The 26,893-nt window shown below is 37.2% G+C and overlaps 1 protein-coding gene across 4 annotated transcripts; it reads right to left on the minus strand.

Annotated features, from left to right (window-relative positions):
- Positions 1–1,949: 1,949 nt before the first annotated feature.
- Pex2 (peroxisomal biogenesis factor 2) lies at positions 1,950–20,802 on the minus strand. 4 transcript variants are annotated; one of them, XM_069990951.1, is made up of 7 exons: positions 20,530–20,802; positions 13,487–13,586; positions 13,246–13,345; positions 5,518–5,626; positions 4,637–4,692; positions 3,727–3,822; positions 1,950–3,566 (listed from the first exon to the last, which is right to left on the minus strand). In XM_069990951.1, exon 7 carries the CDS (start codon positions 3,547–3,549, stop codon positions 2,632–2,634), a length of 918 nt encoding a protein of 305 aa, XP_069847052.1. In that variant the 5' UTR covers positions 3,550–3,566; positions 3,727–3,822; positions 4,637–4,692; positions 5,518–5,626; positions 13,246–13,345; positions 13,487–13,586; positions 20,530–20,802; the 3' UTR covers positions 1,950–2,631. The 4 variants fall into 4 exon arrangements, with proteins under 4 accessions (XP_069847052.1, XP_069847048.1, XP_069847049.1 ...); XM_069990947.1 differs by lacking the exon at positions 3,727–3,822 and having other exon boundaries at positions 1,951–3,566; positions 20,530–20,801; XM_069990948.1 differs by lacking the exons at positions 3,727–3,822; positions 13,246–13,345 and having other exon boundaries at positions 1,951–3,566; positions 20,530–20,801.
- Between the last annotated feature and the right edge of the window lie 6,091 nt (positions 20,803–26,893).

The following is a 26,893-nucleotide window of genomic DNA, read 5'->3' on the forward strand; positions in this document are numbered from 1 at the left end:
CCTAAGAATGAAGCCAATCAGAATAATTGACAACAGTAATGAAAAGAACTAGAATTATGTCTGTTATGATTTGAATATTTTTTGTAAAGGCTTGTGTGTTAAAGGTTTGGTTTGTAGCTATGGACTATTGGGATGTTATTGGATTCTAAGGGTTCTAACTTTATCAGTGGATTAATACATTAAGGATTCACAATTTGATGGCATTATTGGGAAGTAGTATAAACTACCAAGTAGGGCACTTGGGACAAGTCCTGGAAGAATATATAGAGATTACACACATACATCACTCTCTCTCTCTCTCTCTCTCTCTCTCTCTTTCTCTCTCTCTCTCTCTCTCTCACACACACACACACACACACACACACACACCACATATATTTCAAAGTGCCAACAGACTGTGGAGGTAGGGAAACCTGGAAACCTCGGTAATACTGACAACTCTATTTGCTACCAGATAGATAACATATTCCATTTTCACTTTGACAATTAGGCCAGTAACTTAAGAATTTACTTAGTAAACTTAGTATATACTCTAGGCCAAAATAACAACATATGAAACAGTTGGTGTATATGCATTCTAAGACAACCATTCTAGATCAAACTAGATCAAACCTCGGTCTCTGTTTCTTGTCCACCATGAGGTGAGCAACACAGGTCTACCATATGCTTCCTTGATGATGCTCTTCCTCACTATGGACCCAGGAGCAATAAAGCTAAGTGACCTGTGATTGGAACTTCTGAAATCATGAGCCTTCTTCCATTGTTATTTCTAAGACATTTTATCACAGCAATGAAAAACAAACTATACAATGTCCTAAACATACCATCCTTATAATGTACAGATATACAGAAATTAGTACATTGCTCCAAGTTCTACACAAATGAATGGTTCAGATGAGACTTGAACCCAAGTTCATGCCTTTATGTCATGCATACTGTTAACTATAAAAATGAGAGTAAAGATATACACAATTACAGAGAATTCTTTGAGCATCTACAACCAGATTGGATTCTTCACATTTTCAAATTCATGTTATTTTCCTTAAGAATATCAGTCTAAATTGGTTTTATATCATAGGAACCAAAAGATTTCCTGACTACATTTAAGATTCATCACTGCATTTATTTACAACTGAAAGTAGAGGGAATATAAGTACCCTAAGATGGTAAATAAACAAACTGATAGAACACATTAGGATACTTTGATGATCTCTGTGTAGTAGAATTTTTTCCTCTGAATTTTCTAAGTTTATAACAATAATGTCTTCAAATTTGAATGCAGAGAAAGGAAAACAAAAGTAAAGTTTCAGACAAAAATAATCTTGCTTTCAAACTACAAAATTTCTTTGGTACTTTATACTAAATTAAGTTAAACTCACAATCATTCAATCAGACTATGAACAGTAGGAAATTTCTTGTGTTGTATTCACTGATGTATCCCTAGTGCCTATGTCAGTACTGGGCACCTAAGTGTTTGTTGAGTCAAAGGTGAACAAAACAATGAACAGAGGTCTCTATATTTCAATTATACTTTGATAATTTATGTAGAAGCCTGTTTATTATATAAAAGCTTTTTTTTTCCACGCATAAGACTAAATACTAATATATACTATTTAACAGAAAAAACAATATGCTTTTGGGCATTGGAGGCTCACCCCTGTAATCCTAGCTACTCAGGCACACACAAACACACATATAACTTATATAATGCTCACTTATGTATGTAATAATACTCTATTGAGAAATTCGTTGTGACTATACTGTCAAATTTTAACTACATTATTTCTACTATATATGCATAATTCTACTATATTATGTTCTACTATATATGTATATTTATTTCTACTATATATGTATAAAAGTACACATAAATGTGTGTTAGTTTCAAGTTAAATAGAGTTAGTTTATATTTTGGTTTACTGTCAAAGCACAAAAATTTTGAGATCTGGCTTAAAACCAAATACCTTTTCTTGTGGAAACTGTTCACATAGTTTTGCATTATTTAGGCAAAAGTTCATAAGCTGTGAATCAAACACAGAGAAAGAGACCCAGGAAATGTTCCTTAGACCAGTTGTCTCCTCTAGTCCCAGGCCTCACTTCTAAACCACCTTAAGCAATTTTTGCTTTCTGAATACAAGGTCAACTGTGAAGGAATCTGACAAATACAGACTGAACCTCTTTAAAACTGGCTTCAGGGAAAAGCTTAAAATAATAACAGAGACACTAGATCTTAAGGTTTAAAACAACAGGGTCTTAGGAGTGTTGGGTTTTGTTATTATGTCATCTCTGAAAATAAATGCACAGTTATCTCAAAGTCTCCAAAATACTTTTATTTTATTTTTTAGAGCTTTCTAGGAAGTTACAAAATGAAGAAATTTATTCAGCTGTTACCTCACAAAACTCTCCATTGTTCTTAATATTAAAAATTGAATTCAATAATTTAAAAACAATACACCAACACTAACAAAATATATTGAGAATCAAGTGGTTTCTAGTGAAGCCTGGAAAGGAATAGATCCAGCAGCTGGAAACCACAAGCCTTATAAAAGACACGTAAGTACTCTACTTAGAATGACTCATATTAAGGACTTAGGCATAATACAATTTTGATATGGGAAACAATTTTAATTTCTAAAGAGAATTCACTTCGGACATCTCAACTCCTGATTTGAGAGGCTGCACACTGTGCACCTCTGTGCCACATTTAGGACAAGTAAAGTACATATCAAATAAGAAGCTGCTCTTAGCACAGTAATAACAGAAGACGTGATCGCATCCTATGGTGTGAGGCATGGTGGGCCACTCTCCACACAGAGAACATTCTTTGCCACTGGTGGCTAACGCACTGTCACTATTAGGAGATCCAGTCAGAGGAATACACCATGATGACAGCTTGGCTTTCAACTTCTGGATATTGATGAGGGGTAAGAGAAATATCAGAAACTCAGCAAACCCATGCCAGAGAAGTTCCCTATTCATGTACTCAAAGCCAACTTCACGGACACTTTGGGGTTTGCAAAATACAGAATGAATGCCTAGGACACGCTCTGTCAAAGTTGCAAACTTTCCCTTTTGAAGAAATATCAAGAAATTAATCAGCTCCCCTAATTTTAAAAGTCCAACCACATAATTCATACCCTGTTTGACTCTCCCAAATGATGCGAAATGATGGTTTCGAAACAAATCATAGCATCGCTCTTCTAACCACCTCCCACCAACTGTACAGACAGCATACCAGAGTTTCTGATTTTTACTTGGTGGCTGGTATTTTGAGTTAGGGGAAAAGTCATTTTTATACTGAATATTCAAGACTGACTGTCCCACAGTGGCATTTTTAGAGTAGATGGTGAATCTCCACAAGAAAAGCCACAAGAATGCTTTCAATTCTGGTTCAAAGCGAGCTAACAGCCCTGGTTTAAATCCATGAAAGCATTGAGTAAACTGGGACCAAACCAGCTGCTCCAGGGCCTTATTTAGCTCAAGCGCATCCAACTGACTTATTCTGAGCACTCTGTTTGTACTCTTTGTAATCTCTTCTCTGGGAGCCATGTCTTCTCCAAAGGTCTCTAGGAGAAAATACAATTAAGGAACTTAGTCAAACAGCTGCAACCTTGGACTACCTCCTCAACTTACACTTGGAAAACTATGGTTAACAACTGACAGGGACACACTGAAGATGGATCTTTCAGTTGGACAACAGCAGTAGAGTGAACAAGTACTTCTTACTTGGAATTTTTCTTTCTTTGCTCTCCTCCTGTTCTACGTTCTCATCCTCACAAAAACCCTTTGCTTTGTTGTGCTCCTCCCACCTCCACCTTGGTTCTTCTCATCGAGGAAATGCCAGTTGATGGGGCAGACAGGTAGGAAAAGGGAGAGGGAAATTTTTATATCCTACTTATGTAAACAGATCTTGGTCAGATGTTATGGTAGAGAAATATTAAAATCTTAATACTAGAAATGATGAGTAGTGAAGAGCACTAAAAGAAAAATGTGTGAATGTGATAATACAGTGGACTACTACTACTAAGAACATGATACAAATGGTTAGGACAAGACTTCAGTTTAATATCTAGCACTTGTATTAACTTCAAAGGCATAGTTTTCAACTAGTAACTTCATCTTTCTCAAATATATTTTATATTTATAAAGAAATTTAGAAAGGAAAATAAATGAACAATCTCTATATGTTATTGACATAATATTGCAGAAAATAAGTACTAGCAAATATTATCGTGAAGCAACAAGAGTTCAGAAACAAAGAACTCAAAACACACACATCACACAGTACTTTTTTTTTTTTAGCATTAAACATTTTTTTTTTATTGTGAAAATACCGCACAAAGAGGTTGTTTTGTATGTCACACGGTACTTTTTGAACAATAGTATGATATAAAATTATATTCTATGGTAATTTCATTAATCCACCAAAGAAACATGTAAGTGCTAAAACAGAAAAATATTTAAATGGACTAGAAGCTGTTAAACAGCTAGTTATATATGACTGATTGACTCAAACATGGAGTCATTGCTGTAATTGAGTATACAGACTAGGATTTTAAATTTAATCAATAATCTGACAAACCCAAACCATGACCCCAATGTCATATTTTGGGGCTTTTTGTATGGTTTTACTTACATGTGGAATCCAAAAGAGAATTCATAAAAGCCAAAAGTAAAACTGGTTTCTAGGGCCTGTGAGAAATAGGGAGAAATTGATCAACTTCTACAGACTTCCAGTTACAAGATAAGTAAGTTCTGAGGAGGTAATTTACAGCATAGTAAATATAGTTAATAATTCAGTATCCATCAGAATTTTGATTTTCAGTGTCCTCACTCCCAAATCCCATTTACTTACACTTGCACACAATAATTAATGATGCCTGATGACAATGTGTTAATTAGTTGTGATAGGCATTGTAATGTATGTGTCTATATGAAATCATCATGTAATCATTGTCCATTATACCTCAATAAGGGTGGGGAAAAAAGAAAATTGGCTTTGAACACACAGAATGTAATCATGTTCTTAAGGCTTTTGAAAGGTATACCACATTAAGAGAAGAACACAGAATTAACAAAGAAAGGCACAAATCCTGCTCATGTTTACTTCAACATGTGGCCATGTACTCTTGGAAAAGTCATTTCACTTAATCCTATGTCTTGGTTTTCTTACTTAAAATATAAAAAGTTAGATACAAAAGGACCTCTAGTTCCTTCAATTCTACTACTTTGTGATTTTTACTATAAAGATGTTAAATTTTATATTATATGGTCAAAAGACTGAGAAGTCTATGTTAAAAGTTGTAATTCCTAAATTTGGGGAAGTATTTGACAACAGAAGACATTTTGAAGAGTTAGTAGTAGATAACTTTATGATTAACAAGTTCAAGAACAGAAAAGAAAAATGACCACTGAATAACTTGATGGAAAACACTGGTTATGTTTTCTATCAAATCAGATAAATGACAGGAATGTCCCTCAGCCACCAATGCCAAGTTCCTTCTGGGAAGAACTCACCTTTTCCCCTTTCTTCCACTCCCTCACGACCTGATAGCCAACAGCTATGATAGTAGAGATTGTTGCTATGAGTTCTTCTGGGAAATCCCTGCCTCATACTTGCTAGGAGCTACAAGAAAGAAAAGAAGGGGTTAGAGACAGACACAGTTCCCTGTTCTCATTTTACTAGTCTGATTGCCAAGGACTATGGATTCTTTTGTCTAAGACATTTTTCCCATCTATTAGTTACCATCTGTCTTCCACATACCTTTTCTTTTTCTTTTGTTTGTTGTGAAAATACTATACAGAGGGGTTACAATTACATGGGCAAGACAATGAGTACATTTCTTATCAAGCACTGTAGCCTCCTCCTTTGTTTCCCCTTCCTATCCCTTCCCATCCTCCCTCTGTCCCCGCCAATCTTCCTCCCCCTCCCCCACCAAAGTTGTAAAGTTCATTTTTGACATAAAGACTTGTACATCTCATTGTTGCAATGGGTCCACTTGTATCCTTATTTAAACGATTTGTTTTTTCCCTTCCCCTCCACAAATTATACCAACATCAAACCACATACCTTTTCTTAAGTACTAGTTGTTCTCATTTCCTTAGTGGATGATAGAAAATTGGTCTATTTCTGGTCCTTTAAAAAATTGCTCTCACTGCAAATATTCTAAAACAAACCTAATTTTCATTTTGCCTTCTTTCCTAAGGAAGAAACTTAGACATAGTGCCACCTCCTCTGGTTTTCTACTGGATTTTACTGTCTGCTCTCTTTGTATCTTTGAAAGGACCATGTTCCCATTCTTTAACTGAGAAACTAAATATTGGATCAACCATCACCTCCTCCTGCCTCTCCAAATCTCACCAGTCCCTTGGCATTCTAGTCTTCCTTCTTCCTGGCATCTATGCTCTGTACATAAATTACTTTTGAATTATCTACTTCCTTCACTAGAGGATAAGCACACATACCATGACTATGCACTGCTATAATGGCTATTTGGGTAATCTCACGGTTGAATCATACCAACTATCACAGCTCCTGGTACACAAAGCACATTATACAAAATACTAGATGAACAGATAAATGAATAAAAAGAAAGTCTGATGTAGAAAACACAAGTTCCACCCATTAACCTTTAAAGTCATTTCTAATTACCATACCAGAATACTGCTAATTATTTAGTTTACCATGCCTGTGGTACAATTGCTATCTACCAGCCAATGTGCTACAAGCAATGACACAAGACTATGACAGTCTCATTCCCTGTGCAGTTTATACTCTATTGGAGTGGGAGACATAAAGTTTTGCTTCATAATCATGCAAACACAGTGAGATGTGGTAAGTGATAAACAAAGGGAAATTCAGGGCACTATGCTTCCAATGTACTTTAGAAGATAAGAGCCAGGTACTTGGACAGGTAGTATCTCAGCAGCCTTTGGGAAGGATTTTCAGTGTCCTTAAGGTAAAGGAAAGCAAAACTATTCCAAATAGAAGGAAAGGCCAGGGGTGTAGGGGTGAAGAGGGGAGTCCAAGAATGAGCAGAAAGCTAGATAGGACCTAAAGGCCCTAATAGCTGAGCTAAGGAGGATTCATTTCATAAAGAAGGTAAAAGAGACCCATTGAAGAGCTGTAACCAAGAACAAATCAGATCTGGCGACCATGAGAGTAGATTAGAGGCTGTGAAAAGGACTGGAAATAGTATGATCAGTTAAGAGGCCATTAAAATAATGGTGAATAAATGATGGTCTAAATTAGAAAAGCATCAATGGGAATGAAGAAAAGGTCATCACTGAAAGCTACAAGGTAGTAGAAGTGATTGGAGTAACTAGAGGATGATCCAGCACTCTGAAATAGGAAAATCATATAGTGGTAAAATGTTTGAAGGAAAAGATAGTATATGCAATTTTCAAGATATAAAGTTTGTATGAAGTGAAAAAGTTCAGTAGGAGGTTATATAAATGTGGGAGAGAAAATCTGGGTGGTGTTTTTTTTTGTATGTTCAAGACATTTGAGGAATGACTAATTCAGTTTGCTTTACTTAATTAAATGCTAAAATTAGGAGGGAAGTGATCTAAACAAATAGATCATGTCTACTTACAATATATTCAGCTTTGTTTCTAATGTTAGAATCTTATTATAATAGCTTTTCACTGAGATGTATTCAGTCATATCCATGATAAAGATGCATATTATCTTTAAGCAGTCAAACTGTACTGTGTGGTCTTCAACATCACAATTCTGTATTCTCATTATTCCTCTAATCTAGTAGTTTTCAACATTAGTAGTTCATCAGAATCACTTATAGCACTTGTTAGATTACTGGGCCTCATTCCTATAATTTTGGATATAGTAGATCTGCAATGGGAATTCACACTTCCAACAAATTGTCTGGTGATGTTAGAAAGTACTGGACTAGTCTAATTCAAAACAAAATTCATACTTCTTTTTAAAGCTATCCACCCAGACATCTTAAGCTATATGTCAGCCCTCTGTTAGAGTCATTTCAGGCTAGTTCTCAACTCTCGATCTACAGGAGCTGTTACAAAGTTTTCACTGATTCAATCCTTTCTACTAAGTAATGTGACATTAAAGATCATTCACTAATTCTACAAATGTCCTGGTCATAATAGGTGTTTGCAGAAATACAGCTGTCTTTGTTATTATTTAAAAATTCTAAGGTACAGAAAGGGAGGCAGAAGAATAAACAGCCAACTAAAGTAATAACATCTCAAAGTAAAAACATCTCAATAGGGGAAGGTTTACAAACATATACACACACTGTTTTTCTCATTTTGTTATGCAGCTAACAAATTATAATTTGATTATATCACTCATGTACCAGAAGCTAAAAAACATTATAAACTGTGTAAACTAATCCAAATATAAATTATTTGCCCATTCTTACTGAATGAATTCTTCTTCATTGTTAGTCCTGTGACAAAGTAGGGATGTTGGACAGAAAGTAGCCCAAACCTGTCTCCATCTCTGAAACTGTATAACCCATTGTGTCCCAATGAAATCTTTTAATTACTGCCGTTGTGCCCCTTTCATATGCTATAAAACAGTTGCCTTCCTTCTCAGCTAGTCCAACTGCCCCCAACTATTTGTAATTCACATTCCAACTCTATTTCAACATTCTCCATTTCATCTTCAAAACTATTCCTGTTTCCATTAATTATTAGCATTTAAAAACTCTGCCTCCTCCATGTGATCTGTGATCCCAGTTATGAAAATACACATCCTTTTTCCCTATCTTTTTTAAAATTAAATTTTCTATTGTGAAAATGCTGTACAGAAGGGTTACAGTTACATGGACAAGGTAATGAGTACATTTTTTTAAATAAGTTTTTTTAAAATTAAATTTTCTATTGTGAAAATACTGTACAGAAGGGTTACTGTTACATGGACAAGGTAATGAGTACATTTTTTAAAAAAATAAGTTTTTTATTGTGAAAAATACTGTACAGAGGGGTTACAATTACATGAGCAAGGTAATGAGTACTTTTCTTATCAAGCATTGTTGCCTCCTCCTCTGCTTTTCCCTTACCATCCCCTCCCTCCCACTTCCTCCATTACCCTCCCTCCTACTCTCCCCTGCCTAAATTGTAAAGTTTGTTTTTTAACATAGTGTCTTGTACATCTCATTGTTACAATGGGTCAATCTGTATCCCTATTTAAACACTGTTTTTTCCCTTCCCCTCCCCAAATTATACTAACATCAAATATGTGAAAACAGGGGTTATACCGTGGGGGAGCAACATACAAAGCAACAACAAAAAAAATCACATGGTACCTTATAAATACCTTAGAAACAACAGCAAACAAGAAAAAAAAAAACACTTGTGTCCCTATCTTGGGGTTCATTTCCCTTAACATCATCTATCTGACATCTTTTGCTTGACCCAGACATAAACTAGCTATTGCAAATAAGGGAAACCATGGGACCTATGTTTCTTTGGGCTGGCTTACTTCACTTCAGATAATTTTTTTTCCAAGTCTTTCCATTTCCTAACAAATGGGGAGATGTCATTCTTTCTGATGGAGGTATAGAATTCCATTGTGTATATATACCACATTTTCTTGATCCATTCATCTACTGAGGGGCATCTGGCTTGGTTCCATATCTTAGCTACGGTAAATAATGCTGCAATAAACATAGTTGTGCTGGTAGCTTTGGTATGGTCTTGTTGGTGATCATTCAGGTAAATGCCCAAAAGTGGGATTGCTGGGTCATAGGGGAGCTCTTTGTGGAGTCTTTTGAGGAACCTCCATACTACTTTCTAAAGTGGTTGAACAAGTTTACACTCCCACCAACAATGCAATAGGGTTCCCTTCTGTCCACATCCCCTCTAGCATCTGCTGTTTTCAGAGCTTCAGCATCGCAAAGGACATAGCTAGCAAGATCAATCCACGGATTGATCTTGGGAGAAGTTCTTCATTAGCTATACAACGGACAAAGGTCTCATATTTAAAATATACTTGGAACTCAAAAAATTAAATACTCCAACAACAAATCCTCAAAGAAACAACTGCCCAATAAATAAGATGGCTAAAGACTTAAAGAGAAACTTCTCTGAAGAGGAAATAAGAATGGCCAAGACACATGAAGAAAGGCTCAACCTCTCTAGCCATAAAAGAAATGCAAATGAAAACAACATTGAGATTCTACCTCACCCCAGTTAGAATGGCTATAATCAAGAACTCTTTCCTATCTTAAATGTAATTGAGTAAAGGAAAAATAGCTTCTTCTTCCTCTCCATCCCTTTCCCCTTTCCTTCTTTTCTCTCATCCCATGACTGGTGCTTGAATTCAGGGCCTTGAATTTTTGCTTAGGTTTTTTCCTTGAAGGCTGGCATTCTACCAATTGAGCCATAGCCTCTACTCCTACATTTTGCTGGTTATGTGGAATTAAGAGTCTCTTGATTTTGTCTGCTGGGATTGGCTTTTAACCTTGATCCTCAAAACTCAGCCTACTGAATAGCTAGGATTGTAGGTGTGAGCTACTAATGGCTGGCTTTACCTTAACTCAAATTTCTCAAAGCACCTGCCACATTTGCAGTGACTGATAATTTTAACCGGTTTTCCTCAAGTAATATTCTGTAATCATTTGTTTTGTGTTGAATGTAGCTTAATTAATTCTGCACTTTCCCCAGATTACATGTTCTCTGGTCAATAAAGAAACTATTTTATCGTCAAGCTACTCTTGGAAAGCTCTGCTGACACTAGACATTAATGTAAGTCACCAATGTAAGTCCAGCTCAACCAGTCACCAATGTAAGTTCAACACACCCATGTCCGCATTACAAGATAGCTTTTTTTTGGGGGGGGGTCCGGTCGTGTGGCCTGAACTCCGGGCCTGTGTGCTGTCCCTCAGCTCTTCAGCTCAAGGCCAACACTCTACCACTTGAGCCACAGTGCCACTTCTGGCTTTTTTCTTTATGTAGTGCTGAGGAATCGAACCCAGGGCCTCAGGCATGCAAGGCAAGCACTCTACCACTGAGCCACCTTCCCAGCCCCCAAGATAGCTTTTATAGCGAAGTACCAGAAAAAATGTTTGGCTTGCCTTAAAAGGCCATTAGGTCCACTCAAGTACTATAATTATAACAGTTTCAGATTATTGCTAAAAAAATACTTTGTGGGGCTCACAGTAGCTGCTTAATAAATGTTTGTAGAACTTCCATGAAACAGAGTGAGTGATTTGATGACCAGTCAATATGACAGCTGAATACTATGAGTGCTTGTCTAGACGAAGTGTATGGTTAGGAAAGGTATCCCACCTTCAGGTCCTACACTGATATTTTGTGAGAAAGCAGTAAAGGGAATAGTTTCTCAGAGGTATCATCTATTTCTGGAGGAACTCTAATAGAGAACATTTAGTAAAGACAGGAATTTGTAATGACTGCCAGAAAAGGACACTTAACAAAGTCTCTAACAGATCCAAATTTTAACAATACTTATAAAAAATTCTTTCTTATCCCTTCTGTTATAGTTTAACATTTTTTTCTTTTTTTTTTTTTTTCCCTCCCAGGCCTGGCCTCAGTATAGATTAGGAACAGCTGGGCTTGATCTCGTCCGTACGTAACTCTTTAATAGACCAAAAGACTTATTATTAAACTGCTCTTCAGCCTTTGCTCTTCCAGATGAATAATTTCTGGGGTTTTTTTTTTTTTTGTGTGTGTGTTTTAGGTTTTATTTTCCAAGTTTTAGTCATTTTTTTGTGACTTCTTTTAAACATAGAACAAACACTTCCCATTACACACCGTAGTTTATTAAAGTGGAATACCTCTCCTACATTCTCTATTGCTATATTCCATTAGGCAACTGTAATAAAGTAGAAAGCAGCAGATTTAAAATCAAACAGACTTGGATTTAAATTCTCGTTCTGTCACTTAATTGCTACATGATCTTAAAACGAATTCATTAGCCTTAGATTCTTCTCTGAAGAGTTACAAATAATAGCTACCTCACAAGGGTGCTGAGATTAAATTAGCTAATGTTATGAAAGTGGCTTAGAAAGTATAAAGAATACTTATTAGAACATTGTTACTACTTTGGCTTGGGATAGACATAAAAACAAAAAGACTCAGTTTATTTTGGCAAATCTCATTTGAAAAGACTGTGATCTTCATTATTACTCATACTAATGCCTTAATCAACCTATGTCAAAAGAACGTTTTTCCAGGAAATATTGAGTACCCTATTAAAATATAATTGTGGCAGTTAAACTGTGAACATGATGTCACCATTATGTGTACCTATGGGAGGGTCAGGAAGGAAGGGGAGGTACAATCATGTATGGTTCAGTAGGGCTCACATCTTTCTTAATATGAATCTTGTGTAAAATGAGATGATACAATGAAATTCCCAGAGAATGGGATATATTCCAACATTATAAGCTCTTTTGACAATTTAACCCCATCTACACAGTTGTATTGTTAACCTATGAGAAAAAAAAAAAACCAAAAAACAAAAAACTCAAAAATGTACAGTCAGTCTGACTGACTGTAGGGTGCTTTGCTCCACTGGGCACACATGGTATAGGCAGGCCAAGACAAGCATCTAAGCTTGAGTTCATCATCCACACCTTACATTCAGTACTTCCTCTCCCTTATCCCATTTTATTCCCCATTTTCTAGCACTTACAGATATGCTGGTATACTTTTTTTTGAGGACAGTGCACAAGAGCAGAAAAATTAAAGAAATAAAAATAACGGGAAGTTCAATTAACGAGATTACTGAAACCTCTTTCTTTGCAACAGGATAAAATGTGACACATAGGAAAATGCCATAAATGCTTTGAAATCACACAAAACTATTATTGGCATTAATTCAAACAGTTTAAGTGAATCCTTATTCTCTGGAAATAGGTTATTCAATTTTAGCCAATATCTATTGAGTACTTATATTAGGCATCTAAATATTTAATTCTTAGTAATTTTCTTTTTTTCAAGTTTTTTTTTTTTTATAGAATAGGACATAACTGTAAGCACGACTAGTCATGGATCTCTAATAGATCTTGAAATGTGAAAACACTATAAACAAAGATCACAAAAGTTTCCAGACAGAAAACATAAAAATGGTATTTAGGGCAAGGGAACAGGTTGTACAAAAGCCCTGACACATGTGTGCTCCTGGCCCAGGTCTAGCCAGGGCATCTGGGGCTGGGTTTCAGCATGAACAGCACACATTATTATTTAGTCTTGTCACTGTGGTTGCATCTATCCCCTGGAAGCAAAGAGACAAGTTACCTGCTATGAAGAGAGCAGAGCAGACTGGCAGAAAAGACTGGCTAAAGGGTCAATAGGACACACTGTAGAAAGCTCCCATTTCAAGGAAATGGCATTGATTCTGTAAATAATCATCAAAAAGAAAAGATATAACAGAGTACAATTTTATAAAATTAACCTGATGGCATGGTTTGGCAGTGCAAGAACTCTGTACCCTTAACAAATTCAATAAAAAAGTAATGTATATGAAAAAAAAATTAACCTGATGAAGACGGACTCAAAGGAAAACTGCTGTTCCAGAAGATCCTTGTAGGAGATTCCGACAAGGCAAGAGTATATCCAAGGGAGATGCTAACAATTTTCTGAGAAAAAAAAAAAAGTCAAAGTAATAACTTCATTAAAATTATGGAACTCATAAAGGAGATTATAGTTTCCTTATAGTTTGGATCCAAAAAGACAAATCCCTCCTATTTTTGATAAGCACTCAGTGCTATCCTGGTTTCTGTTACACTGTCTACTAGTACTGACAACCAACCATTGGTCAGTCTATTACTACTTTACTTTCAAGAATTTAAGCAAGCTTTAACAATGTCTATATTATTGGTTCAATTTAGTTTCATAAACGTACATCCAAATTTGAATATTTTAAAGTGCAAGCTACAATTTTATATTTTTAAAGTTGGGACCATACTGAATGAAAACAAATGGCACTAAATTTAATTTACATGTCTTTTGTTTTCAGGATGTAAAAAATAGACAATGCTTTCCTCGAATCTAACTTCTAAAACCAATCCTGTCACGCTTTCCCCTATACCAAACCATACTAACTTTTAGATTCTACAAGGCCAACCCAGGGGAAAACATTTATTAGGCAGGCAGAAAGATACATAAAAGTAATTAAATTTTTAATTTGCAATATAAATAATGTTAAAGAAGTTTACCAGTTAAGGATATGTGAAAAGGATGCTTAAGCAAAATTAAGACCAGATTAAAAAAAAGTATGTGCTAGGGTTAGTGTGATTAACTTGTCACATAAATATGTTTAAGACAAAATGATCCAGCACTAAAAAACTATTAAAAAGAGGTCTCCTGCTGACATTTTATCACTAGACATGTCACACTGCTTTTCTTTCAAGGAAAAACAAAAACCAATCCTGAAAATGTGTATATAAAGAACGGCAACCTACACACTTATTCTTAAGTAATTCATGCTTTCTTATTTTTTTTTATTTTCCCAAATAAAACCTTTTCCAATTATATCACATTTAAAAGCAAAACAATATGCCTGTTTCTCACTGAAGGAGGAGGGAAATTCCAGGATGCACTTTAGAGCTGTTATTGAATATAGTACAAATTATGAATGGATATATTTTACTTAAAAACATGTTATTGACAGAAATCTATCAATAATAATGTGGGTATTGTCAAGGGCCTGTCAATATTAATGTAATTATGATTAAGGGGATAACATGGATTTTAGCTATAATACCAAGTAACATCTCCTCTGTTGCTGCTATCAATATACACATTATTATTGACCTGTTCTGAGACTCTCAGTACTAGATGTATTACCATTAAACATATTTGTCAATGCATACTGCCTACAGAAATTCCACATTTAAATTTACAGTCTTGTAAACTTTGTCAGCAGAAACATGTAATTTCCAATTAATCTTTAAGATATTATATTCACCCTCACACTCTTGTCAGACTGCTCTTTTTCCAGTCAACAATAATCACCTGATTTTTTTCCTTCTTAGCGTAATAATCAAAGTGGATGATAGGGCCAGAAATTCATTTGACTTTAAAAGTTTTTGACTAATTATAAGGTTATGAGAATAGCCTCAATGATTGGTGATCTTAAGTTCAGAACCTACATACTCTACTATTTTATTTCCTTTGTGTAGCTACATGAATTTACTGTCCATTGTATTGAAATCAATACTAATAAATGGGACATGCATCAAAAAGGGATTTAACAGGACACCAATTCCCAGAACACAGTTCAAACACAGGTAAAAGAAAAAAGCTATGGCTGAGACCCATCAGAATGCTATGACTTCTGGTACTCTAAACAGGACTAGAACAGTAACTCAAATCCCACTTCTGTGACAGACTTGCTAAGTGACTTGAGACTGTTCTGTTCCTGCCTTAACCATGTATAAACTGTCTCAACAGTTCACAGATCACTGATGTTATATATCCCACTCAGTTACATTTGGATTTAGCCATGACATGGAATATTTTTAAACTGAGGAAATTTGATTTCTAAATCTTTCTTAAGTTCAATGCAATTCTCAAGAAACTTTAAAGATTTTTCTCTTTGCAGGATAGTATATATATCAGAGCTAACCTTAAAAAAAGTATGTATTTCTTGCAAAGATGAGTAATGATAAATAGAAAGGAGAGGGGAAAATAGTTCTCTTCATTTCAAGGAGGAAATTCAAAATAAATATTATAATTTTCAAGACTACAATTAGTCTTACACAATAAACTGAGGGATTTATCTTAGCTACAGTATTATTTTTTGGGTAATTGAATTGAAAACAGAATTTCTAATCTTTGGCTTAGTTTCATACCCATGCTTTTAAATAAAAAGCAAAGTTCTTACAGTCTTTTAGCAAGGTTGTATTTGAGTCTTTATGGGAGAAATTTTGGACCCAGAATTGTGGCACATACCTGTACACAGAGGAGGATAGTAGTTTGAGGCCAACCCTGGCAAATTAGTGAGGCTTTACATAAAAAACAAGCTTGAAATGGTGGCACACACCTGTAGTACCATTTGGTTGGAAGGCAGAAAGAATATTGTGGCCAGAGCTGGTCTGGGAAGAAGTTCAAGACCTTATTTGAAATAATAAAAGCAAAAAGGACTAGGATATGCACAAGTGGTAGAGTCCCTAAATTCAATTCACAGTACTACTAAGAACAAAACAACTGAGAACACATTGCAAAAAATGAACAGATATTTAGCTCTGGACAAGTCATTTTACTATGCTATGTTTTTTCATCTACTGAAGCAGTAGGCAACTGTAGAAAAAGTCTACCCACCCATCCAGAATTATAGAAACAAGCAGTGCTGTAGAAAACTTTGGAGGGGAAGGAATTTTTAAGTCATTTCCAGCTGCAGAAATGATCATGTTGAACAGAGCTTGGAAAATGCTAAAGTAGAGAAATCTGAGCAGGCAGGACACATGAGAAAGAAACACTCTTCACAGAAAGTCATAGAAAAATTAAAGAAAATGACCCCAACAAAGTTTTTAGTTTAAAATCATAGTAAACATCTATCATTTACCAGTAATTTATAAGCAATAACTATACTTAATGGTCATGCTTAAAATTAAACAGTTAAAGATTTCACCCTTATTAAGAAAGATGTTCTTTTATTATTTCTATTCTAAAATAAGAAGAGGACAGAGAGATGACTGACATATATAAAATCACATGGTTACAAGTGGCAGAACCATTGCCAAGATGGTGGGAATGCAAGGTAAACAACTACTTTAAGATGGTACAAACGGCACAAGGAGTTTCTTTAAAGGACATGAACTATTGCAAAAAATCCTCCTTCAAGAATGAACAAACAAAATAATAGACATGTAGGAAGGTTCCTTATAACCAAATACTTGAGTAGCATTCCAAATGACTTGAAAATTATTGGAACATGCATTTACTTATACCTTATATGGTACAACAGAATATACAAATAATCCCCAGAGGAATCAAGTTGGATTCCCAAAGGAATATTACTGATCAGATAGTATATATTTTCTTTTCATTCTTTCTACTGAATCTGACAGCACAGTAGGTATTATCATCCCTATTCTTATTTGCTTATTTATTGTCTTGCATTTATTATTTTATTTTTGGTGGTTCTAGGGCTTGAACTCAGGGCTTTATACTCATTCAGTGTGTTTGCTTGTCAATGCCCTACTACTTGAGCTATACTCCAGCCTTGCTTTTGTTTGTAGTGATTTTGGAGATAGAGTTGAGTGAGCTTGTCTGCCAGAGCTGGCTTCCAGCTATGATCCTCTGAATCTCAGCCTTCTGGGTAGCTAGGATTGTAGGTGTGAGACATCTGTGTTTGGCTTATAAGAAGACAAAATTAATGCTTGAGGAGATTAACTATCTATCTATAAGGTTAAGCTACCAATGAATATATTTTGGATGAAGACTAGAAAAACTGTGGAACACGAAAGGTAGTTAATAGAATAGCTCCCTGCTAACTGTGGACCAAGTTTAATTCCATAGAATGCAAAACAAATCCCCCTCAGGGATTATCCTATAGACAAGAGAGGCAGCCACATACTCGGAACTACAGATAGGGGAAAGAAGTGAAAGGCATGTAATAGAGTCTGTGATTCCCAGGTTTCATCTCATCTATACTCCCTGACCCTTTATATATGTGGTCAAAGGACAGCCAAAGGGCTTAAATGTCAAACCTGAACAAAGGGAATAAATAGGTGGGCGAAACAATGAGGTAGTCCTTTAACTATTACTGCACCCACTATTTGCAAAATAGTGTGATGCCAACTTATCCACTAGAAGGGGAGTTCAGTCATGCTCAAAACCATTACTGAAGAGCTCTGGATTTTTGTCTTTTAATAATAAGGAAATATAATGTGGATGGAATTTTATTTCCCCTATTGGCAGGCAAGTAAATAGGAAGAGCACAGATAAAAAGGAAACATATTCAGTAGAGTGAAAAGTAATACAGAAAAGAGCATTCTGCTTGGGAATATATGGAAAAGATCAACAGCCAGTGCGGGGAAGGACAGATGATGTTAGACATACATCCTTGTCCCTGAATCCGTTACCATAGGTAGAGACCATAGGGCTGGGCTTAAGGTGCCAGTCATGTTCACAAATGGGGAGCAGTTTCCTGTATATTCTGAAAGAATGGAAAAGGGACATAAATGATGAGAAACTTGTGATGAAATCTCAGGAAAAGATAAAGGGAGCAGATAACATGGTGTTTGGTGTCTAACCAAGACCATCAAGGGAGGGAGCAATTTTGAATAGAATCATTCAAAACAGAAACAGAAATTGTGGATATGACACACATTTTCCTTTTGTAGTAGTAACTCCTTCACAGGCTGGTGTGCAAGAGCAATAGAAACTTTAAAATTGTGCTATGAAGCCAGGGGCTGGTGGCTCACACCTGTAATCCTAGCTGCTCAGGAGGCTGAGATCTGAGGATCTCATTTTAAAGCCAGCCCCAGCAGGAAAGTCAGTGAGACTCTTATCTCCAATAAATCTCTAGAAAACCTGAAGAGGCACTATGGCTCAAGTGGTACAGCACTAGCCTTGAGCTAAAGAACTCCAAGGACAAGGCCGGGGCCCAGAGTTCAAGATCTACAACCAACAAAAACAAAGAAACAAAAAAATTGTGCTGTGAAGAAAACATGGGGCTAGGACTCAGATCTTTCCCAGAGATGTGATGATGGAAAGGTCCACCAATATCTTTCAGGTTCAGTTATTGAAGGTATAAAATGGATAATACCTACCCCCTCCCTCTTCTAAAGATTATGATAAACAGTAATTTAAGCCAGATTTTTCTTGATTAAAATAAAGGAACATGAGAAAGAGAGAAACAGAGGAAGTTGGATTTCTGTTCATAAACAGAATTAAATATGAAATGTACATCTATAAAAGAAATGAAATCAAATATGGACACTTGTATCTGTTAGATATAAACCAGTTGTGAATTCACAGATAATTCTAGAAAACTACAATAATCAAATATACATGTGTATCATTAACTTTCATGTTAGAAGGAAGGGCAGATCATCTAGTCTAAGATCCAGGTTAAATTTTCTTAACAGAAACACCGCTATAAAAGTGAAACACATAAATAGCTGTTCTTGTTAAAATACAGTTTAAAGTCTGCTTGCTTTGTCTCTCCCTGCATGGCTCCAGGAAATTTCTACAAAAGTTCTTTTATGGAACAATTTTAAAACCACAGATTGAGTGCTACTTCTAATTCCTAAAAAATGAGAATTAGGCCAGAAGGTAAAGTTGGCCCATGGCAAACCAGAATCAGGACCAGAATCCAATTCTTTGAATTTTAGTATTCTTCTCTACTGGGTCCTGATACTTTTGACTTCTTTTCCTTTCTGTTGTTTTTAAGAAAACAAAAAAACACCAAAAACAAAACTGACATTCTCATTTTGATGTGGACTTCCACTACCTTTTCATATCTTCTAGTTTAAGGTCATTGAACTCTGGATACCAGTAAGTGAAGATAACAGGGGAGATAAGAGAAGTTAAGAACACAAAAGGCAAAGAAAAAAGAAAGGCTTACTGTGCCACGTTCACTCTGTTCTGGTTTAACTGTAGGTACCCCATTCGTGGAAGGTGTTTTGACTACCAACTGAAGGGTAGGCGAGGAATCTATAGCTCTGAAAGTGTTTACAATTGTCAAGATAAAAGTCTGACCCAAGGTGCCAAAGAAGAATGCCAGAACATGTTGGATTTGAACTTTCAACTCTGCCTCATTTTGTGCCAAGTCTTTGCTGCCACTACCATTTCAGTTTGTGGAAAATGAGCACCCAAACCAACATGTAAACACACACACACACACACACACACACACACACAAACACACACACACACACCTTTTTAGGATCCAGAAGCAAAACACTAGCAAGGAACTCTCAAATGACTGTTTTACTATCATCGTGATCCATAATATAGACTTTTCCTTTAGCAATTTTGTTACGACAAAAAAAAAAAAAAAAACTTTCAGTGTCTCTTTCCTCCTAAGAAAACTCAAACTGCTTAAATTGTGTTTTTTTTTGGGGGGGGCAAATAGGATCCTTCTCAACGCAGGAGCCGTCAATACAATGGAAAGCGTGGGGGGGAAAGCCGCACGCATCAGATCTACCAGGCGGTGCCATTTTCATGCTCGAGCACCCAGTATTCCAACCCACCGCCCCTCCATCCCGGGCCGGGCCAGGTCCCGCCAGGGTGCGCACGCCGCCCCGGCCCCCCGGGCGGGAGAAGAGCCCCAGGCCTGGTCTCTGTGGATAACTAAGGCGTGGACCGTGGGGAGGCTACACCCCACCCGTGTTCCTGCTTCTTTTCCCGGGTTGCTGTTGTTTATTTTCATGGCGCGATCGTAAGGGGGCTGGGGAGCAGCCGTCTGAGGATTATCATTGCCTTTCCCGACAGCCGAGGCTCCCGCTCGGCTGCTTCCAGGAAGCCAATCAGCAGTGCGGCTCGGCGGGCGGAGGGAGCCGCGAGCCCGCCGGCCCCGCGCCGGGCCTCGGCCGCACGCCGCTCCTCCGCGCGCGCGCGCACACTGACCTTAGGCGCCGGCCAACTTTTCCTCAAACAACATCTTCGGGCAAGCTTGGCTTTTCCTACTAGAAAATAGGTTCTCGAAGCTTCCGGAACTCGCGGGCTTCCGGAGCGACAGAGGACCCGGAAGTGTCTTAAAAAAAGAAGAAAGAAAAAAAAAAGAAAAAGAAAGAAAGGGAAATGACTCCACGGAGCTGCAGTGCGTGGGGAAGGCCCGGGAGGGCCCAGCTAGGAAGGACTCCGACAGCCGAGCGGCCGAGCGGCCGAACAGGGGGCCGGAGCCCGAGAGCCGAAGAGCCGAAGCGGACACTCCGCGCTCGCTGATTGGTTGGAGCAACTGTCTTCTGATTGGCGGGAGAGCCACGAACCGGTCAGCCCCGAGTCAGGGGCCGGGCGTAAAGAGGCTGAGGTGGCCGCGGGGTCGCGCGGATGCCCCGGCTCCCAGAAGGGAGGCAGGTTGTCTGGGGTGTGCGGACGACGCTGCGGGGCGCCGGGTTAGCGCCGCCGGGTGGAGGCCGGGCGCCTCCGCACCCGCGGCTCTCCTTGCTGGTCCTGGGAGGCGGGCTTGCTGAGGGGTCGCCTCGAGAGGAAGCGAGCCCGGGGTTTGTGCACCGAGGCGCGTGTCCGGGCCGCGAGGCGGGCTCGGCAGGGCGGGGGAGAAGAGGGCTGGTGTCCGGACGGGTCAGTCCGCCCCTCCAGGGCTGGGGTCGCAGAGACCCGGTAAATCCACTGCCCTGGGCACCAGGCTGCAGAGTTCGCGCCTGGAGGCGTCCCAGGTCTCAGGTCTGGACCCCGGAGTACAGGGTACACAGGGAAAATGGTGGTGGGGTTTCTGGGATGGGGGGCGGAGGGGAAAGACTCGTCAGGCAGTGGCAGGGCTGGGATCCCCACTGCCTCCGTGGCGTGAATGGCCCATCCCTGCTGGATTGTGATCAGCTTTGCATGACGTCAGGTAGCAATGCTTCCACGAGGAGGGGTCTCTTGAAGGCTCTGTGGGCTTGTTTTGACCCCCGACACCCTCCCCTGGTCCCCTCCAAGAAGCCACCAGTCCTCTGAACAACTCTGGTAGAACGCTGGAAGCTTCCCGTGGGAGCAGCTTTGCAGGGGTATTTCCCCAACCTTTTATTTGTATTTGGTTTCGGGGTTACTCCGTGCACCTGAGTTACTCAAATCATGCAACCTTACGGATGGAAGAAAATGTCTTAATGGTCTCTGTCCACGTGTACACTAAACAGTTACACCCAGAATGTGCTCATCTTGGCCTTAAGCGGATGTTGAGGAAGAAATAGGTCAGAAGAGGAAGAGGAAGGTTCTTCTAGGATTAGCCAAGCGAAGTCCTTTCCACCAACGGAACCAGCAGTACCAGGGGCTACACTTTGGTAGGGTGTAGAGTTCACAGAAGGGCAGATTTTTCTGCAGATGCTCTGTTGGGTATGGTGGCCACTAGCCATATGGGATCTAGTTAGTCTGAATCGAGTCCCGCTCTAAGTTAAAGAGACACAGTGAAAGGTAGGGAAGGGAGTAGGTACTAGATGATGTATGGGATTGAAAATGATTGGGACAATTCAAAATTATGTGTGAGTCCCTCTATATTTATATTGGATGCTGCTGTTCTAGACAGTAGGAATTGTCTTTTCAGAAGAGCAGGTTCTTCTCTTAGCAGTTGTGAAGGAATGCAGTTGTGTTGCGCTTCTCAGGTTATATACAAATATGTCCCAGTGTCCAAGAAAATTTATTGGAGGAAAATCCAATACTCAATGCATGGAGTTCAGTGCTGTACCGTGGATACTTGCTTCATTTTTCCCATAATGCTTCCCAACTCCTGCTAAAGGCATATTGCCTTTCAACCAGTCTAGAAATTTCATTTTATTGCTTAAATTAAGCATACTAGCTTTTATCTTGCTTTGGGTTTGCCCTGTCGTTATTAAGAGGTGTATTTTCACAAAGTTAAGGACACTGGATTATACCACAATTTAACACTACTAATGATAATGCACAAATGAGAGTTTCCACCGAACTTTGCAAAATTTAAATTTTTTGTTTTTGAAATTTAATTTTCATTTAAATGTTTCTTTCTTTGTTTCTCTGTCTCTTTTCTTTTGCCTTTTCACCAAGCTTGGTCAAAACTACATATAATAAACCTGAATAAAACAGGCTTACTTTAAGTACAGCACATAAGTTTTATGAGCACAGGACAAAGGTAAAAAAAAAAAAGACAGACATAAAGGACATTTTCAGAAAGCAACTCCAGTTCATGAAATTTTAAGTAGTCATATGAACATGCAAGTTTTTATTGATAAAAATAACCATTTTATTAGAAAATCTGGATTATGTTAAAGAGTCTGATTAAGAATAAAAGGAAGGGTAAAAAATTACGATTTCTGCTGAAAATGTTTAAAAATAAGTTCTGAGTTTAGTCTAAGTATAGTATGCCTCTAGTTTTATAAGCTGAAGTTTCAGAAAAACTGTTTCCAGTATCTTGATATTTGCTTTACAAACATTTATTTTTTATTTAATAAAAGCCTTCTGGAGGCCAATAATATCATGGGAGTGTTTTGAGAAAATAATAAACCAGAGCGAAGGCAGACATAGTCCTGTTTCCAGGTGCTAATGAGCATCAATTCAGAGATAATAAGTAGCAAATAAGTATAGTGATTTTTTGCTTTTGAAAGTTTACCACATTAGTTGTTTTAAATCTAGAATTTTCCTGTAGATAAGCCAGGAAAGAGTCCTTTTAAAACGTAACTGGTGGGTGTAAGTTAAAAATAAAAGTAATTTATTCATTAACTGTAAGAATGTAAAAAAATTACCTTTACATATAAAAAGATTAAAATTTATAATAACATTTTATAACCTCTTTTAGCCTTTTAGCAACTTTTAAATTCTAAGGAATTTAATAATAAAAATGTAAAGAAGACATTGATTTATGCCCCTAACATACTTTAAAATTGCTGACTTTAAGAAGTTAAGCTTAAATTAGCATATTACATTGTTCTTAAATCAATATATTTGAGTCTTTTAAGAAACAGTTAGACATAGATCGTATTTTATTTTACTTTTGCTGTCATAACAAATTACTGTAAGAGGTAGCAGTTCAAAAATAACACCAATTTATTACCTCTTAGTTCTGCAGGTCATAAGCCCCCTATGAGTCTCAATGGGCTAAAATCAAAGTATCAGGGCTGGGAAGGTGGCTCAGTGGTAGAGTGCTTGCCTAGCATGCATGAGACCCTGGGTTCCAGGCCAGAAGTGGCGCTGTGGCTCAAGTGGTAGAGTGCTAGCCTTGAGTTGAAGAGCTGAGGGACAGTGCCCAGGCCCACATTCAGGCCCATCGACCAACAAAAAAAGAAAAGAAAAGATCAACAGTACTGTTTTCCTTTCTGGAGTTTTTATTTGTTTGTTTTGTTTTTGTTTTGATTATTCAGGTTTCTTGCTGCTGAAGCACTGTTTAGAGTTTTGTTTATTCTTGAGGATTGTTCTAGAGTCTACCTACACTCCTTGGATTAAAGCCTTCTTTATCCTCTGGTCAGTAACTATGACTTAAGACCCTCTGTTAATTGTAATTTCTCCTTCCTCTTCCTCAGTCCTTATGTTTCTACAATCATACCCTTTAAAATGTCCTTTCCAAAGTTCAGTCTCCCAAAGGTCTGTAACTTTGATCACATTTGCAAAGTCTCATTTACATGGTAAGATAACCTTTTTACAGGTTGCGAGGATTGGAACATACCCTTTCCAATATTCTAATGGTTCCAAAGGACAAATTCTTTAGCAGGATGCCAGGATTTTACACATATTCCAAATGCTCTTCTCTACCATATTTTTTTCCTGCCTGGTATTTACAAACTATCTCTAACTTTGTTGTACTCATTTGCCATTACCATAACTCGATGAAGGCCCGTATATTTATAGGGATGGGGTGATGTCCTTTAGTACCATACCAAAACTTATCTTTAACCCTTTGTTGCCATTTCTTTAATCCAAACTCTATTATCCGTGCATTTTAAGGCATCTGCTAATGGGTTAGTGGTTATAACTTCAGTTATATTATTCCCTGCCCTTTAGAATGACCTTTCTAAAACAAAACTTCATGTCCCCTCTTTCTTCAATCCTTGCCAGTTTCTGCAAATCTGCTTCTACTACAGAATTTAATGTGTCAGGCAATCGTTTAGTTAGATACTTTTCCCCCTTCCAAATCATGAACTTCTTGAGAATAGGGACATAGAAATGGTTTTTACTTGAATGAATTTACATTATTTTCTCATGCTATATATTTTTGCTTTATTTTGTCACTTTCCGTTTCATCACTAATTTATAAAGTGTTTAAGGAGAGGCTGAGGCTTTTTTAAAAATTCATTAATCTTTCTGTTTCCTTGGCACAGGAGACTTAGTAAGTGATTATTGAATGAATGAATTGAGAAAATAATTTAGAACATATAGGTGTATTTTCTTGGTCTGTTCAAGTATAAAGTTAAGGTAGCATTTTTAGAATATATAGGATTATGTGATAATTATACAGTATGATTTTAAAAGAAACATGAAACCACTCTGCATATAACCTTTATAATAATGCATAATACATTTTTTAAAGAAGAAACATGACTGATGATTTAACCATGAACTCCTGGACACAAGCATCTGAATGGAATTTTGGTCTGCCATTTAGAAGCTGTGTAATCTATAACCTTGTGCCTAGTCTTTCTACAAGTATAACAAAAGAGTTGTCTTTTAACTTTAAGGAAATAAATAAATTTTGTATAACTCTACCAAATAGTAAACATTTTACAAATGTTTGTAAATAAAAATATGGTTTGTAGTCTCGATTTGAATTCTAAGTAATGTTTTTATAATATAATGTTTTAAAAAATAGCCTCACTGTTGGGCATGGTGGCTCATGATAATAATACCAACTACTTGGGAATTTTATGTAGCAGGATCTCATCTGAGTCTAGTCTGGGTAAAAAGCATGAGAACCCTATCTGAAAAATTATAAAAGCAAAAAGAGCTAGAGGCATGGCTCATGTAGTAGAGCATTTGTCTAACAAAAACAAGGTCCTGTGTTCAGACCTAATACTGTAAAAAAAAAAAAAAAGAGGATTATTCTAGAGTCTACGTACATTCCTTGGATTAAAGCCTTCTTTATCCTCTGGTCAGTAACTATGACTTGAGACCCTCTGTTAATTGTAATTTCTCCTTCCTCCTCCTCAGTCCTTATGTTTCTACAATCATACCCTTTAAAATGTCCTTTCCAAAGTTCAATCTCCCAAAGGAGATTAAATAAATCACTGATTTATTTAAGCAACTTTTAATCAATATTTTACATTATAGAATAATGCTATAAATTCCTTAAATATTTAGGCAGTACGTATGTTTAATCCTTCGCATGAGGTGCTTGTGTATTTTCCTTTTGAACTATTTTTCTTTTGCTGTCATAATAAATTGCCACACATTTAGTGGCTTTAAACAGCAATTTATTAGCTTAGTGTTATGTAAGTCAAGTTAGCTGATATCACCATACTAAAGTTAAGTTGTCAGGAAGTGGCAATCTTTCATGAAGACTCTAGTCTAGAGTCTGTTTTCTTACCTTTCTGGTTTCTAGAGTTCATTGGCTCTTGAACTCTCTATCTTCAAAGCCAGCAATGCTTCATCTCTCTGATAATTCTATTATCATATCTATTTCTCTGATTATAGGGCAGTAAGGTTCTCTACTCTGGTGATTCTAGTGATGAGATTGGTCTCCCTTGGATAATCCAGGTCATTGTCTCCATGTCTGTGTTCTTAATTATATCTTTAATATCTTTTGTTTTGCAAACTTATTCACTAGTCTAAGGGCTGGACTATGGATATCTTTTGGAAAAAAATTACATTGTTCTTATATTCATACACTGTAAGTCAGTCATTGATGACAACTATTTAGGTTGTACCTTCTGAAAATGAAGGAAATTGTAAACAACAGTATCAGTATCATTTATTCCTGTAATTGTTGGTGAGAGCCAAATCTACTTAGCAGAGTACTAATCGACTGCACATCTAACTGCTCAAAACCTTTTTCTTCAAGCACTATTAACTGTTATTTGTTGACTTTCTTCTATAGGCTAGACTCTCTTCAGTGAACTCCAGATCTGTGCATCTCATGTAATACCTAAAACAACTTTAGGTGATGTTGTAGGTAGGCTTCTAAGCTATCAATGATCCTCATTCCCCTGGAGTATTCACACCATTGCATAATATTCCTTCTTTGAGTTGGTCTTGAGCCCATGATACTTTAATGAAAAGTAGGACAATACTGAGCTACTGATAGTAGATTGTTTCTAAAATTAAGATCCAAATAACTGCAACTTCTTTCTTACTTGCTTTAAAGAAGCAAGCTGTG

This window comes from Dipodomys merriami, unplaced genomic scaffold (assembly GCF_024711535.1).
Source record: "Dipodomys merriami isolate MVZ:Mamm:240054 unplaced genomic scaffold, mDipMer1.0.p SCAF_4, whole genome shotgun sequence".
Lineage (NCBI taxonomy): Eukaryota > Metazoa > Chordata > Mammalia > Rodentia > Heteromyidae > Dipodomys > Dipodomys merriami.

Bases quoted from the DNA above. Each gene is read 5' to 3' on its own strand.
- Pex2 (XM_069990951.1), bottom strand. From the start codon at position 3,549: ATGGCTCCCAGAGAAGAGATTACAAAGAGTACAAACAGAGTGCTCAGA.